Source organism: Watersipora subatra, chromosome 9 (assembly GCF_963576615.1).
Source record: "Watersipora subatra chromosome 9, tzWatSuba1.1, whole genome shotgun sequence".
Taxonomy (NCBI): Eukaryota; Metazoa; Bryozoa; class Gymnolaemata; order Cheilostomatida; family Watersiporidae; genus Watersipora; species Watersipora subatra.
In genome coordinates this window covers 42,395,396-42,413,051 of record NC_088716.1, presented here as the reverse complement: position 1 = coordinate 42,413,051, position 17,656 = coordinate 42,395,396, and the positions used below count along the sequence as shown (strand labels likewise).

Genomic DNA, 17,656 nt, shown 5'->3' with positions numbered 1-17,656 from the left:
CGTTCAAATAATCCACAAATGGCCATATATACATGTAGTTTCGTTGCTTGTAGACAGTATCTCGTGCTTCGTGCTCTTTGTTCTTCTGTCTCACTAGTGTATCTTCCTTCATTACCTATTCTTACTCATCCTGTTATGCACTGGCTTACATACCCTTATATACAGTGTTATGTGATAGTCCATTGGCTTTCCATGAAAGCTGGCTTGCATATTACTACGCTAATAATAGGATAGCTTGATGCATAAGGCTATTAGAAATAGCTGAGTTTAGCAAATCCATAACAATACTAGCGACTTCTAAAATGATATAGGTCACCACTCAATTCATTGGCAAAAGAATATTGACAATGACCTAAGCACAATATAAATAAACTTGAAAAAACGAAGGATATTGTGAAGAATAAAAAGGAATGGGGTATTAAAATAAGTGTAGATAACTAGGCTAGACAAGACAGCGCGTGTGATCAGATCACAAGAGTGCAGAAGATTAATTTCGTGGTAAATCAACTTTGGGGCGCTTGAAAATAATGTATTACAAACTAAGCTACTTAGTATATGTAAGCATAACCAGTTACTCCTTTTTGAAAAATAGTGCTCCAAAGTTAGATAGGTAAACCTACATACATAATCATACCTGCCAACTCTCACGCATTGGGCGTGAGACTCACGCAATCACCCCAAAAAAAATAAAAATACGTAAGAAATGCGTGAGATTTTTGCCCCAATTTTCACAATTTTATATATACTATCATTGATACATCAATTGCCCCAAAACCAAATCTCACGCATTGCCCCACTCTTGGGTTGGCAGGCCTATACATAATACATAGCAATCAGCAGTAACCAGTTTTAACTAGTTTTTTAATGCAACTTTGAGCTATAAAAAAAGATCTAACGATCGTATGATTAGCTAGACTGCCCATAGCTAGCATAAATGTCTAAAAGTTATCCTGTTGTAGTAGTTTCGATTTGAACATACTCCTAGAATATCGAAACGTTTTTAAAAATGTTAAAACAATCTTCTGCGTAATGTAGCTCAAAAGTTCAACGTATTGTCGTTTTAGGTCGTCGTCGTTCAGGTAATTATCTTTTATAGTTTTAGAATTCAGTCTACTGTTTATTATTAGACATCAATTTTGCCTATGTAACGCTGTAATATCAAAAGACTCTTTTTTGTGTCAACGTACGCTGTATAGCTTGGATATTTTAACGTCTCACTTGTATCCCAGCAACAAACATGGCCGACATACAGTTGCTTATCGTATACGCATGAGCATTACTATAGTTTGTGACCTCCTACAGCGTTAACCGTCATGCCACCGAAACCAAGAGGAAAGAGCGGCTCTGCAGCAGGAGGTGCTGGAAATAAATGGGAAGCTGGATTGCTTGCTGCACCAATTGATGAGGCTAGTCTATATGTTCATATACTTCAGCCATATTACAAAATTAATCAGATACTTTCAACCTCGTTATTAACCAAAATCACTTGACGAACGACAAAAATATACCAAAATCAGCAAAAATGTAAAATCATTTTTGTATGTGCTGTGTTGTCTTTGAGTTACTTTTTATTAGTATCAGTTCAAGCGTTGAGCTAAACTAAGTTAACTATCCGGTTAAAGTTTGATTTGCTTTTTCCCCCAACGTTTACTCGTTACTACTTAACATGCTTTTTGTGATATTGTTGTAGGGTAACTGGACAAGTAGTATCAGTTTAGTAGCAGGTAATAAATATGAAGACCAAACACACATTGACATGTTGTCTATTGCTGTTCGATCTGAAGCCAGAAAGAAATTTGGCATTGTACACAAAGCAGCACTCTTTGAAGAGGTAGGTGAAACAGATTATAAAGCTTTTTTGCCCTTGTTTGCGCCAGATCAGCGCAAATAAAACTATTATTAAGCATTGAATTGCTGGAAGTGAGTACTTTTATGACAATGGAATTAAACAGGATAGTAATGGCTCATAAAAGTATTTTTTTAATTCCTGACCCTTATTTGTACTCTTTTGTATTATAATGTGTTGGATAGCTAGAACACACTTTACTAATTAGGAGCAGTGTTTTTACGTTTAATTCTATATGTACTGGCGTAATCAGCCAAGCAAAGGTGGTTACTGCTCATGCTTGTTTATGCGATATATCACCTTTGACCTGTAGAATGGGATTCGCTGCCTGCTTGTCAGTCTGATGTACAGAAGCATGCTTGTAGTTCATCTAGGAGATTGTTAGAATTAGTCAAAGCATGCTAACATGGTCTGTTTGGCCCAGCGTAGTTGTCTAGTCCCACAAATTAAAGAGACCATCTAAAAAGAAGTAGGGAGCCCATTTAAGGGCTGCTCTATTTCTCATCAGCCAGTAAAAAAGAGGCACAACTTTTATGCCATTTCCACGCCATGACAAGCAACTTTCTCCTCTACACATTGGCAGTCATGCTAACATGTGTAACAACATCAAAGCGTAGCTACAGTAGGTTGGATCAATAAATTGGAATGTTCTCCCAAGCAGCCCAAAAGATTTAGCTGGCTTGAAGGAGCGCGTGAGCTTAATGCTACTTTTGTATGATCTTAACTCATTGTAGAAGTCTTACGTATATTTTCGGAGCCACATTTTATTGTACTCTTTTGATACTACAGGTAAAAGATTTGGGTAATCCAAAGAATAAAAAAGGCAAGGACTCTCCTCCTCACGTCGACATTTGTGAGACAGTTCGTCCAATCATAGAAAATGGCGATGAGCTTCCTCTTCCTCTACTTTGTCGTCTAATTAAATTCAAAATACTCTGGTTAAAACAGACGGACAATCAGAGAATATCTGCTGAACTAAAGGTAAGTACAAGATCTCTTATCTTCGGTAAATTGCTAGCGCAAAATTTTTGTTTGTTACTGGTGGAAATGTCATTCCAAGTTAGAGTTGATTTGTGTTACTAAGAACTTTAGCCTAAGCTTTTAGTTTTAAACTAATTTCTAAGATTTCAATGTTACTTTTTTCCTTCTGATACTTGAGATTACAACTCAGCCATATTGTTTCTACAGCATTTCCCTGATGCAACAGCCCTATCAACACCGTTTGAAGCCCTTTTACAAAATGATATTAGGGCTGTAAGTGGTGCTAGGAATTTAAAATTTAGTGTAAAAACTCCAACTTCACGTGGCTCTAAGTTGAGCACAATCAGAGAGGTAAAGCGCATCTACGTGACCCTGTATTCTATAAGCACTTATGAGTTATGTTTCTTTTGTACTATTTTAGTAGTCTATTTGTCACTGATTATTATTTGTCATGTTATCATTGTTATTATAGCCCTTCAGAAGCCTAGCAACATTGGCTAAACTCTTTGAACTGATTGCATGCAGGACTTGTTTGGGTTGCTGATTGGTTCTGTGATGACAGTCACTCAGAGGTTCTGTGATGACAGTCACTCAGAGGTTCTGTGATGACAGTCACTCAGAGATTCTGTCATGACAGTCACTCAGTGGTTGTGTCGTGACAGTCACTCAGAGATTCTGTCATGACAGTCACTCAGTGGTTGTGTCGTGACAGTCACTCAGAGATTCTGTCATGACAGTCACTCAGTGGTTGTGTCGTGACAGTCACTCAGAGATTCTGTCATGGCAATCACTCAGAGATTCTGTCATGACAGTCACTCAGTGGTTGTGTCGCGATAGACAGTCTGTAAATTCAACACATCTCATGATGTGTTATTCCAGCAACAACAAGAACTGTGTTATGAACACTGTATTTCTAAAGTAAATGTATGATGCATTTTTGAAATTGTGGGAGTTGTTTTCTTTTCAGTTTACTACTCTAATATCTTAAAGATGAATTTATACTAAATTTTAGTAGATTTTATCAGAAACTAGCGGTATTTTTCTATCATTTGCAGTTTTTTAAAGTTTTGAGGTGATCTGATTGCCAAGGTGTTTCAAGACTAAAATCAATAAAACCCGATCGCAATTAAAACTCTCACATCAATTGAAAAGGCAATTATGGCATCTATAAATGCAAAGGGCCTGGCAGAATGAGTTCGCATAACATTTCAACTTGAACGTTGTAGTCGATATCAACTATAGCAACGATAGCAAGTAATGATGTCATTTCACAGGTGCTTTCCTTCTGAGTATTTTAATTGTGATCAAATTTTATCGATTTTAATCTTGAAACATCCTGGCAGTCAGGTCACCTCAAACATCAAAAACAATTGCAAAGGATAGAAAAATACTGATACTTTTTGATAGGATCTATTAAAATTTTGTGTAAGTTCGTCTTTAAGAGGGGATATATTACTGTTTGAAGTATAAATGTATATCTTTTTTATGATTTCTAATCAGTATCTTTTGGTCAGGGTGCAGTGTAATCCAAAGCATCCTGACATTTCCTTCTCATGTAATGCATAAACAGGCATCTAAACTCAACATAGAACCTCTCTATTATCAACTACCGGTATATCTATAAATCTAGTCCGTTAGCTATTGTCTTGTGTTTATAGACCACATGTAATTGCACTGTCCCGGATAATCATATGGGAATTGTTAGTATTTGTATGTCTCTACTGGCAGTCTGTCATCTGTCTGATTCTGTACTGCATGTTATTGTACAAGCAGAAAGCTGAGATTTTTCATTCGTGGATCAATGAAACCAGCTATATGCGTGTGTGGGTATTACATTCAAAAGAAGAGAACTCGGCATATCTTGAACAGGATGTCATTAATTGTGCAGCTCTTTTTTAGAGGTTGTTTTGTAGCCTGAGGTTCATTACTATAGTTGCATCAGTTTTATCATTGGCTACTAGAGCTTTTATTGGTCAATGCTTTGCTTTTGTTCAAAAACTTTGACTGCTAAACCAATTCTTCAACAATGTCATAGTCTATTAGGAACTTTGTTCAATTGTTGTTTTGCAGGCAGCTGCTGACAAAGAGAAAGGAGGAGCTGCAGGAAAAGGTGCTAAGGCTGGTAAAGATAAACCAAAATCTGGCAAAAAAGGAAAGGGTGGTAAAACACCCGAACCTCCATCTATTAAAGGTGGTACTAAGCTTAAGAAAAGAGGAGAAGAAGATGAAAAAACTTACATTGGTCAGCTTCCAGATTTGTTATCCGTTTATTTATAATCAGTTTTAATCACTCCCTGAGGCTGGTGTTCGCCTAACTTCCATTCTTTATTCTGATTAGACTAGTTTACCTTAATATCTGTGAATCCCAGTGTTTGTCTTTTTGTTTAACCCTGTGTCCAGTTATAGAAATTAAAATCTAGCCATGAAAAACTGCACGGCAATGGATTTGTTCTTGTTACCTTCAGATTTAGAGGCAGCGAACTTAACCATTAAGCTACTCAGAATACAATGGGTTCATTGGGCAAATAGTCATTACATTGGTTAAGATGCTCACACTTAGAGCACTTGCTTGGGGTTAATAACTAGCACTGTTAACTGATATGTGTAACGATTGTTAAGCCGACCCAAAACGCTGGTATTATTTCAGTAAAGAATTTAATAAAGATCTAGCTTTACAGGTAAGTTACTCAAATTTTTTAGGTAATTATTCTATTACCCGTGCAACGCCGGGCATTTGGCTAGTAAATATAATACATGCATCTGCGCTTACCTCCATAGGTAATTTATATTTTGCACTATAGTGTTAGTAGTATACTATGGTAGCAACTAACCCTCAGAAAAAAACTATCATCTATCAGGGTGGCTCTTCAATACTCTAACACTTTGCTTCATTTACGTAAGATGGACGCCGTATTTTATTTGATTTTAAATGGCCGCCTCACATGCACGCATGTCAGAGATTCCGCTAACTTTTGTTGGAAGTATATTTTTTTAAGTTACACTCTGGTGGTTCGTTTGTTTCGACTATCAGCATTTTGAGTTTAGCAGTTTTACCATTTATAAACTAGTGGTTTTAGAAACAGGTTATTGTTTTCTTAAGCTCTTTTCCTTTAGATTGTACAGTTAGCTGTTGGTTTCATGATTATTATACGCCTATTTACCGAGACTGTAAAAGCATGTTTTTTTGTAATGTTTTGTTTCATAGTATGGTTTCATTGAAGAACTATTCTTACGCCGTCAGGTATTCATAAAAACTACATTTTAACAGATGATGAGCCAGATGACGGACCTTCCTTTTATGTTATAATCGCCGGGTTCAATCACCCCCACCTCATAACTCAGTTAGCCGAGGTCGGCATCTACCTTGACTCCGTTATCAAGGTCGGTTCTGAGGAGTACCCTCAACCTGTTGCCGCACCCCTTGCTGACGAAAATGCTCCACCAAAGGATGAGAAAACGCTGGGTAAGTAATCCATTGCAGCTCATTTTCTTGCTATGTTTCCTGGCAGACTGATATCTGAGATGTACGATAGCAGCGCTGACATAGAGTGTGAAGTTAGTGGGTAGATATTTCTAATCTCTTTGAGATGAAATCAGAGGTGTATCTGTTTTTGTTTATCTTTTTTATTGTTTTCTTTTTTGAAATGAAGCATTTAAGATGAACTTATACAGAATTTTTGTAGATTTTATCAGAAAGTATCGGTATTTTTCAATAATTTGTGATTGTTTTTGATGTTTAAGGTGATCTGATTGCCAGGATGTTTCAAGATTAAAATGATAAAACTTGATCACGTTAAAAATGCTCAGAAGAAAGATATGTGCGAAATGACAGTTCTAGCTGTTATCTTGAGCATAGTTTATATCAGCTCTTGTGTTCAGGTTGCAACGCTACGCATCTCTATTATGTTGGTTTTTTGCAACTATAACTGTCATAATTGCACTTTTTTTGGTCTGAGCGTTTTCAGTTTGATTGATTTTTTAAATTTTGGTTTTTGATTGAGATTTTAATTTTGAAACATCCTGGCAGTCAGATCACCTCAAACATCAAAAACAATTACAAATGATAGAAAAATATCAATATTTTCTGATAAAACTTACTAAACTTGGTGCAAGTTCATCACTGAATTGGTTTTTTAACTCAACTTAAAACTTTATTCTCATCGCTGTATGCAATATCAGAAAAATATAGAAATAAAACTGTTCTATCTTACAGAGTAATATTGCTGAGTCTTATGCGGTAGAGTAATAAAATGTGGATTGCTTAAAAATTTTCAACAGTTTCTGCTGAAAAGATACATTTCATAAAATCAGATTCCTAAGATCGTTAAATATATAGCTACATAAAATTTCGGGTTACAAGAGCTGGTAGACAATATAAGATTTACCATGTTTTAAAAGGTCCTTTCTTATTTAACTTCAAATAAGTGCCATAGACTAGGATCACTGAAGAATTCACCAAATGTGTTACTTTGTATTCATTTAAAAGCTATACGTACATACATTTAGTGATTAATCTCAAATGAATCTTGAATTAACGATTTGGGTTTTTAAAACTATATCATCGTTATAAAATATCTAAATTATATAGTTGATCATCTGGAAGCAGACCATCACAGTTTTAACTTTTTAGTTCTGTTTCTAAACAAATAAAAACATAAAAATTTGTGTAACTGTATGATTGTTATAAAATACTTTCCGAGTCTTATAACATGCTAGTCCCGCAGATAAAAGGTGAGTGATTGTGACACGCTGGTATTTAGACTCAGAGCAATCACTTTATGGAAACTAGTGAGGCAGCCTTACAACACAAACTCTATTGCAATATTGAATTCAACTTGCTGATTTGTTCTCAATTCATCAATGTCATCTGTAAGCTAATTTATCCGGTCAAAAGAACAGCACTTGTTTTACTCTTTAACAAGCAGCACGGTTGTTCATGGTTTACACCTTATCACATACTTACAGCTAGTCGACTTCTCGTCTCCAGTGTACCTACAATTAAACTGCAAGACTCCAAGACTAGAGCTGACGGTAGTAGCTACTCAGACCTTTTGTTGTTTGCCTTTCTATCAGTTCCAACTTTGTTCCTCCAGCATCTGGAATGCCTTGTTCTCACCCGCATTTATAGAATAGCAGTAGCTGTGTCGAGTTGTTACACCCGCATGTATGGGCACTTGTACTATCTTGTCAAGATCAGTTGTGTCTTGACACTGCATGTCACTCAACTAATCATCTTCTGTTCTTTAAGTGTCAGTTTATTATAGTTTAAGGGTTTAGAGGTTCTCTCCAGCTTTCTAGCCTGTCACGCATCTCTTAGCGATGCTGTATCAATATTATTTGGAGTTGTCATATGTTGGGTAATATCAAATTTTGATAAAATGCTATAAAACTTCCATTTGAAGTCATAGACAGATTATGCCCAATATTATGCCGCATTTATTGTTTAGCTTTTTTATCTGATTTTGAATCGTTGGTTTCATACCAAGTAATTTCTAATGAAACATTCACATTTTATGGATTAGGCTATATGTTCAAATCTCGGTGACTTCAAGTTGAGACAAAAATATATTTTCTCTAATTTCCTACAGTCTCAGGGTATGGGTTTGTGACAAGATGAGTACGTAGCTGGTGCAAAATAAAACCATAACATCTTATCGTTGCTGGAAAATCCAGGCAGCGTGTTTGGCATTCATAAAAAAAATTTCTTACAAATTATTAGCTTTGACAAAGCTAGCTAGGAGTTTGGTCTTTTTCTTTCGTAGTTTTAGAAATGAATATTTGTCTATTTTTAAATAATCATTTACTTGTGCAACATTCAGGCACAAGAGTTACCATAATATCTATAATAATGTCTACTTACAAATGATTGTTTTGCAAATCATAAAAAGACAATAAACTCTTAAGATTTACTGCTTTTACCTCAGATTAGAGATGAGAATATGGGAGCTCAAAGCTGCTGAATCAACTTGGTAATGCCAAGTACAGCTATTCCATCGCTAAACTTGTTCTTTAAAATATACACTCTAACAAGGTTAGATTAGAATTATGATTAAAATATTCTTGATACTTCATAAATAATTTAACCAAAAACCATGGATATTTGTTGTTGGCTCAATTATATACTATTCAATAACTTTTTATGTTTTTCTTGATTTATAAATCATTTATTTTAAAATTTTCATATATTTCAGAGATATATATTACAAGTGATTTAACAAAATAGAGGAATATATCTCCACTGTAGAGCGCTGTGGAAAACCTGCTGATATGCGTATGAAGAAGGGCGTTGTAACTTTTTACAGCAATAGAAGAGGAACAGAGGCTACGAAAAGAGAAGGAGGTTGCAGAGTTAGAGGCATTCTGGAGAGATTATCCTCTCTTGATTGGCAGCTCACCAGAGGGCTCAAGGTTGCATGATACAGCCTATGACAAAGTGACTGTCAAATCGGAATGGATTCCAGAAAATTTGGAGGATGACAAAGATGGAGAGAAAAAAGTAATTATTTGTAACAAGTAAATCTTGCTGGGCTGTTTGATGTTTGAGTTATTGCATGGCTGCAGGCAGCATCGAACATAGCCCATGGTAGTTTAATTTTCTTTTTCCCTTTCAAATGCCATAACAAAGGTGGCTGGTGCAAATGAAGCCATAAACTTGACTTTTTCATTTAAAGACAATTTCAATCAAAGTTGTTTTATGTTACGTCAATGAAATATTATATGTATGAATATTATATGTATGAATATTATATTATATGTATGAATGTGCGGATGATCTCATCGTACCTCATATCATATGACTACTTAGATCTGGTACAAAAACGTTATCAGTCTTTAAACTGTATAAACCAGTATCTACAGCTAGCTAAAAGATGTATATATGTACATATATACATATATACGTATATATGTATATACGTGTATACATATATACGTATAAATGTACATATATACATATATATGGATATATGTACATATATACATACATATGTATTTATGTGCAAGCTGTACAGAATGTGATATATATTTGGTAAGGCTTAAGATTTATTTGTCTCATATGCATAATAAAAAGGCTGGTCAAATACGATGACAAAGTGTACATCAAACTAAGACCAATTGAAACTTTTTTCTTTCTGGTGTCACTTGTACAACTGTGTTCAAAATAACCTTGACCCCTTTGTTGGAAAACTAAAATTCTCATTAACAACATTGTTACTCATTGTGAGTTTAGTCAATAGTCATAAATTACGTAGGCTATTAAATTTATCCCTATTTTGACCTGATTTTAAATATGTAAACCAAACAGCTGAAAAATTATGCCTTTGAGTGATTATGTAGTCTAAATTCTGACATTTCATGTTTTAATGGTTGAAAATAGCAATCTGTGCGGATGCGGTTCCACCACATACATTTTTATTTGCATATTTCAAGTCATAGAACGTGTACTGTACATATTTTAAATATTATTTTGTCGATGTTCTTGTATATTAGCGATTGCTATATCATGTTGGGCAACTGTTACAGCTTGCTTACGGTTTGCAAGTCTATGAGGAAGTGGCAGTCAAAGCGTATGACGTTTTAGATCTGAAGCGACAGCATAAGAACTTCTTGAAGAACCTTCGTCTTATCCATGTTCCTGTTTATGGGGAAGATCAGCAGGCATCTGGTATGACTGGCAGAACCTACTTGCAACATTGTTTCCTTAATTATTCTTGTAGTCACTTTTTTTGTTTTTTCATGTAGCAGATATCACTTATAAAACGGCTAAAGCCTAATCGAATGTTAAATCGGTTGCAGATTTTTATGAAGTTTTCATACGGCGATAGCGCAATGACACACCTCTGTATGGTGCTGCAATGCATTCATGGAAATGACCAGGTTGCTTTCATTCTGTTGGGATTCAGTGTCAGTGTTTGACAGTAAAACACCTGTGTGTGAGCCATCTTTGTGGTATGAAAACGGGCTCTGCGACCAACTGCGGTCACACTTGTGCAAGCGCATAAGTCTTGCTTTTCTGTTACTTCATATGCAACCTTGACATAAGACATCGCACAACCATCGCTTTGCTATAGTGCCCTATGAAAACAAAATCTGCCTTTCAGCCCAGCATAGTTCTTCAGTACTGGCATACCCAGGTGTTACTACACTCTCGCTATATGGAAACCTAGTAAATATTAAATCTGTGAGCATTGACAAAAGGGAAATATGGAAACTATTTAGTTTGATTGCGGTCATGTAACCAGGTCCTTCAACCTAATGCATTTTTAAATAAGTAATGATTCATGTGTTCAGTTTCATTCTTTTCCAGTATCGTCGACCCCAAGGTCGCAGAAGGGCAGTCGTAGGGCCTCATCTAGCTATCGACATTCATTGCCATCCCACCGATGGCAAGAGTCAGCCGGTGACTTGCTGCTCGCTTAGCTATATAGTTATATACTTCCTTCATGAATATTATTATAAAACCATGATTCATCGCAGCAGTTGTCCTTCCTTTTCTCTATTAGTTCTGCTAGAAATATTTATCTTCGATTACAGCTTCTGCTAAGTCAAAGGTTCTAAACCATTTTTGTGACGATGGTTTTCAATGGTTCATTTATTAACTAATCATGGAAAACTCAAACTGTATGGCTACTAATACATTGGCTCAGGCAGGTGTATTTGTTACATTCTATGAGCTTTTATTAACTAAGATATCAAGTTGTCTGCTTTTTGATGAGTTGGAATGAAAGAGAAAATAATTCCTTATTTTGTGCTTTGAAACTCCGAATGTGCAGTTGTTCGTGATAGATTCATGACACTGTCTATTGAAATAGTACCTAAATTGATATATCAGTTTGAGGAACTGCAATAAAATACAACATGGGGGTCGTCTGCAGTTTTTAATATTTGTTCATGCAAGATGCAAATAATTCTGTATTTTAAATATTTTAGTAACTACTCTATTCTAGTAACAATACTCAAACTAACTTTGGTCCAAACCAATACGCTAATAATCATTTGGTTTGAGCATTCGGTGGGCAGGCCATAAGTCTCCCTAATGAAGTTGTGATCTTAAGATAAAGGCAAATATTAGCAAATAGCATAGTAGTAGTAACTTTGCTAGCGTGTTTCGCTTCAGTTTTGAACCACTTCTAAGGCCATAGTCTGATATTTGGTTTATACATTCTACAGCAAGAGAAAACAGTTCTGCACCAGAAGTGGATATGCGTTACTATAGAGACCTAATGAACACAATACCCCAAGAGTCTGTCAGCGTACCCCTCATCATGCATTGCATGCTTGAGCAGGTAGTTATATCTCTGTAGCATTCAATTTTTTATGACGGTCAAAAAGTTGTTGTCGTGTTTTGCTTGTATGTTTGTGTGTGCCTGTATGTATGCTTGAGTTATGGGTGCATGCGTGCGTGCATTCATGCATGGATGTGTACATGGTTGTGTGTGTGCATGTTTGCGTGTGTTCATGAGTGTGTGCATGCGTGAGTGCATGGGATTGTTTGTTAGTTTAGCAGGGTATTCGTGCAGCAAAAAAATGGTAAACTGAGAAAGTGTCTATGACTAGTAGTGAGATGCAAGCATGAGATCACAACTCCGAGTTGATTCTGTTGATCTCAATTTTTCATGAGCAGAAGTACAATTATTATGCACTTTTTCACATTTATTTACAAACAGCTCTGTTATTAATCTCTGCAGATAATATACTTGTGAAGTACAGTAATGAAAGTGCTCATGTCCCATGATATACTGATAGCTTGTAGTTAGTGGTTGGTTTATTAGCGTCCCAACAGTCTAGTGTGCCCTGAGAGATCATCACGTAGAACAACTATATGTATAATTTTTATGCCAGCCAGTGAGCAGTCAAGTAACCTAATTCTTAGGGTGTTGGTCTGCCTTTTTTATGTTGGAAGCTCAAATCCAGTGGAATTCAAATTTTTTCCCGACCCTCAACCGTGGTTTCGAAAAGACAGACACGGCTCTTATTATAGTAAAGATTGTCTGATTGGATTTATTTGAGGCTGCTAGTCATTGCTTGTAGTCATTCTGATATATCAAAAATATGTAAAACATACAATATACAATGATTTTACTGTACACCATATTTATGAATGTAATTTTAGGTAAGCATTCATTTCGGAAGGTTTTAGAGGTGGCTTGAATTTTTGGTAACAGAAACAAATTTGTTTCACTATTAAACAGAAACCAATGGATAATAGAGTTGTAATCAAAGTGTATAAGAACTGATCACATCAGGGAAGTGCAGTATAACTAATGTATTTGTATGCAAGAGGCTTCACCTAAATTCTTGTCAATTCCTTACTAATATATTATCGGCTTGTTGTTATGACGATTTTAAAACTTGCAAGAATGATTTAATAGGTCAGCATATCACACAAGGGTTATAAGTCTTGCTCAATCCCATATAGAGCAGACAAATTCCAATTAGTCAATTCTTTCGCAAGTATTGTTTTACATATCACTACTATTAATTGTTATTAATTATCAATACCTTGGCAGTCTCGTTTACTGTACCAGATCGTTCGGTGTACCGACCAAGCATAAAGAGCAGCTATGTGCACAACTATTTGATTATGTCTGAAAGGTTACTGTGTCCAGCTATTAAACCGAATGCTGTGAGTTCAAATCCTGTATGATGCGATCTTTTTTCACGGCGTCAAACCATGGCTTCAAACAGACGGATAGACACGACTTTTATTATAGTAAAGATTTGCTCCTTCTATGAGCCGTTACAAAGTGCAACCTTTAGTTTAATTTTCTCAAAAAGCAAATCCTATTTTCACCGCTGTTTGTTTTTTACAATCCTCATTCTATGGGCACTATGATTGGTTAATAACTGGGTTTGATAGCATGTGCCATGATTAGTTATGTTTATTCAGTAGCTGTTTTCTCTTACAGTCATATAAATTTTGTAGGTGGAGGCTTCCGAGTTGGGAAAAGAGCCACCATCAGAAGTGCAGCCCACCCCAAGAGCTGATGGATTAGAGCACGGGCTATCAAAACATATAGGTGCTCTCGCATTCAAGCTCGCTCTCTCTGAAACGGAAAAAGAGGTGCCCGAATGCTCATTATTGTTCGTTCAATTTTGCATTTTTTATGCAATTTTGTTCATTTATGCAACATGGTGGCAGTAGTGGACCTGTAAGCACAGGTTGTCCACTAGCAGCACATTGCTGGTGACCTTACTTATGTTTTATATAAAATATGAACAAGAAAAAATGCTTTAAAATCAGCTATTTCTTTAAGATTGTGTAATAATAATCCAGCTAGTTTCGATTGCAGAACTTTTATCGAAAAAACAACTTTTATGGTGAATTGTATTCATGCTGTAGAGTCTGAAACCAATCTTTGATGAGGCAACACCCATCAAAACTCCATTCAAACAGCCTGTGCTCCATAATAGGAATGATGAAATAGCTTTCAGGACGGGTCACCTTTCTGTAGTCAATGGATTTGATACTAAGGTACGTACGCATCGCTCACTGTGTCTGTCAGAATTGTCAGCTCATTGATCTATCATATTCTCATTCGAGCTCTACCAAATCAGGACTTAAAACGAAGGAATAACAAAAATAATAGTGTATTGAGCAATACTTCTGTGTTACAGCCTTAACCCTCACCTTATGACCTTGTGCCGTCTTGGAGTCACACTTTATACATAGTTGTAATTACTAGCATAGCTTCTGCTTCTTTTGCCAACTGTATTTCGGTAACTCAGCACCTTCTAGATCAGCTGTGCCCCCAACCTACTGCCCGTGGGCCACCTCCAGCCCGTGAAGCTGCCTCGTGTGCCCAGCTTCTATACAGTTCAATGAAACGACAAATTATAGTTATAATATTATAATAACTGTTAAAATAGAAACAAGGTAGCTTACTGTCACCACAGAGGGTCCCTCTTCTTAGTATTTCTCAGAAACCAGACACAAATGTTTTGATCCCCTTTTTATCGCTCGCGCTAACGAACCCTCTTACGTTCAGCCGCTGTGCTGTCTTTCACTAAGCACCTCTGAGGCAGATTCCTCTGGGTAAGATGAGTTGAAATTCAAGTAAACATTAAAAGCTTTTCCGGTTATTTGTGTGACATTGTGAGCCATGTTACAGCTCAGACTTATATTGCAAATAGTTGCCATAAAATTTTACAGGCGATTTGGCCCTCGTGATTTATCTAAATGTCAAGTATATTCCCCCCTCTCTCCCATATAAGAAAAGGCTGGGCATCAATGTTCTAAAGCTATTTGCTGTTGTTATCATAATTCTCTTGTGTATTTCTATTTGTATGTCTTTCTGATAATGTATTGCTGTTACTACAGGAGGCGGAGCTGGCTATGTTAGAGCATATACCTCTTATCGGCGGACTCGAGACTCCCGACCTGCCAGAGAAGAAGTCACTAGAAAGAGCCGCCCGATTGCAGGAACTTTTGCACTTCTGTGTTTGTGAGGAACTTAGACCAGCAGGTAAGATTAGATTCCCATTATGCAACTTGACCAGCGTAACAGTTTGCTTTTTTGGCAGGTTTTGAATTTTCACATTTTCTCTTTTTCACATTTTGCAGATATCGATCATGTGTTCAAACAGTTTGTTTTTGAATCCATGGATTTACATTCTACCGATGAATCAGGGATAATAATACCCTCTCTACCAGACTCGGAAAAGGCCTATGGAACTCAAGCTATACCCTGGGATGACCCTTACCCTTACTATAAATGCATGATACCAACTGAAGAGGTCATTGATGATATAGAGGATGCCTTTCCCATGCCTGATGGTAAGATGAGACCAATAATTCAAACTTAAGTTGCTGAGAAACTATTTGTGTGAGAAGTCTCGCGAATAGTTAAAAGCTACACTAGATAGATATGAAAATTTACTGTGGTGTGAAAAATAAACAGACCGCATTAGAACTTTGACCAATTTCAATATATATATATGGTGTCGTAGTTACTAGCCAGTTTTTTAAAGTTGCACTTATTATATATCAAAATGAAGATCTGAGTCTCTTCTATTCAGATATGTTATTAAAAAAACATCTGAAGCAGTTTATCACTTAAAATACCAACATGTTCTGCTTGCGAGCACAAAAACTGAAAATCGATAGTTTAAATTTTTAGCAACTTCAGTTGCTAGGCAAAAGACGAAGTTTTTTACTTTGCTAAACATAATGACATGAGGATTGTTTCACACATCTTTGATCTGAGTGACATCACTGCTAAATGTTTGAAAGCAAATAAAATACAGGTTTACCTTTAGCCAAAATAAGTGAAAATGTCAAAAATAATTGCTAACTTTGGCTTTCTCTAAAACTTATCTAACATGTTGTTTCAAGTTATAATTTATTTTATTACCTTCTGCTCATTTTAATCTTTCTTTTGATGTATACTTTGTATGGGTTCTGCTCAACAACAAGTGTTTAATAAGAAATTTAATCACCTTGAGTGCTGAACAGTAGCAATGATAAAGTTTTGTGATCCATTTATTTTTCACATCACTGTAGGTGCTACTTACTTTATTTGTAAACAAGGCTAGTGTATTGGCTTTTGAGAAAGAGACTTACTTAAACAAATGCGAGCAGATAACTTTGTATAATTTATGTTGGAGTTTTTTTCTCTTCCAATTGTTACAGATGAGATAACCCCTTATACAACATTGTAAAAATTTTTGTCAGATAAGTTAAACTGACTTGATGCACACCGCATGCTTTTCCTCTACAGCTGATGAAATCTTGTCGGGGCTTTCCGCGAGCCCGAGCATCATGTCTGCAAACACTCCCAGTCCGAGTAAGCTACACGCTAGATTGTGTGAATGCCTACTAACTGAAATCTTTGGTGTGTTACCTAATGCAGTGATATGATGGTACAAACCTTTAACAGCGCAAAAGATAAAATGAATGTTTGGCTGGTCATATACCAAATCAGATGTGAAAAGATTTATTTTATGAAATATTACGCTCTGTGCTGATGAGTGGCATTATATTATGTGATCGTTGTTATTGTTTGGTTCACTATTTAATCATGTTATCATCCAATTACGGAGCAGAATTAAATGGTTATAGCTTTAAATGTTGAACTGTTCATTTTTGCTCTGCGTGAAAACAAGAGTTGTCTATCCTTGCCATCGCTAGGAGTGTCACAGTGACTATTTGCTACAATCCTGTCAGTTTCTTCCAACATACAATTCAATGTATATACAATAGGGTTGGCATACTCAGTACTTCCAATGAGTTTGGCATAGCTGAATAGGCGCAGGTTAGAACAGCTTAGTACATCTATTGCGTATAGTTGGCTATTATTGCAAACTAATCATGCAAATGTGTGTCTATGGCTAGCAGAGTGTCTAATGGTATGCTGTTTGTTTTTATTTACCTCTTTAGTTATGAACACTGTTATATGTTTGCAAATATTTGTTTTTTCATGCCATGTTTAGTAACAGTATAGTTAAAATGACTGCCTTTTATTTGACATTAGTAAGACATAGTTCAAGTTGGAATGTTTTTTAGCATTGTTCGTCTTACAGACATTGAACGTATTAATTACGGAATTACATATCGGTAGCTTGATATGCAAACCTTGTATGGATTTTTATATACTGAGGACAATGAGGATATTGAGTATATGAAGTACATTAAGTATATTGAGTATACTGAGTACATTAAGTATATTGAGTATACTGAGTACATTAAGTATATTGAGTATATGGAGTACATTAAATATATTGAGTATGCTGAGTACATTAAGTATATTGAGTATACTGAGTACATTAAGTATATTGAGTATACTGAGTACATTAAGTATATTGAGTATATGGAGTACATTAAATATATTG

The 17,656-nt window shown here is 35.8% G+C and overlaps 1 protein-coding gene across 1 annotated transcript in view; it reads left to right on the top strand.

The window, feature by feature from the left end:
- The first annotated feature begins 1,313 nt into the window (after positions 1–1,313).
- The window catches only part of LOC137405083 (sperm-associated antigen 17-like), a 58,513-nt gene continuing 42,170 nt past the window's right edge, over positions 1,314–17,656 (top strand). Inside the window, exons 1-12 of the mRNA XM_068091309.1 lie at positions 1,314–1,406; positions 1,691–1,831; positions 2,636–2,827; positions 4,898–5,069; positions 6,096–6,290; positions 9,130–9,323; positions 10,349–10,475; positions 11,987–12,111; positions 13,752–13,889; positions 14,169–14,300; positions 15,147–15,291; positions 15,390–15,602. Of these exons, the coding sequence (XP_067947410.1) occupies positions 1,314–1,406; positions 1,691–1,831; positions 2,636–2,827; positions 4,898–5,069; positions 6,096–6,290; positions 9,130–9,323; positions 10,349–10,475; positions 11,987–12,111; positions 13,752–13,889; positions 14,169–14,300; positions 15,147–15,291; positions 15,390–15,602 (1,867 nt within the window). The remainder of the gene's footprint in view (positions 1,407–1,690; positions 1,832–2,635; positions 2,828–4,897; positions 5,070–6,095; positions 6,291–9,129; positions 9,324–10,348; positions 10,476–11,986; positions 12,112–13,751; positions 13,890–14,168; positions 14,301–15,146; positions 15,292–15,389; positions 15,603–17,656) is intronic.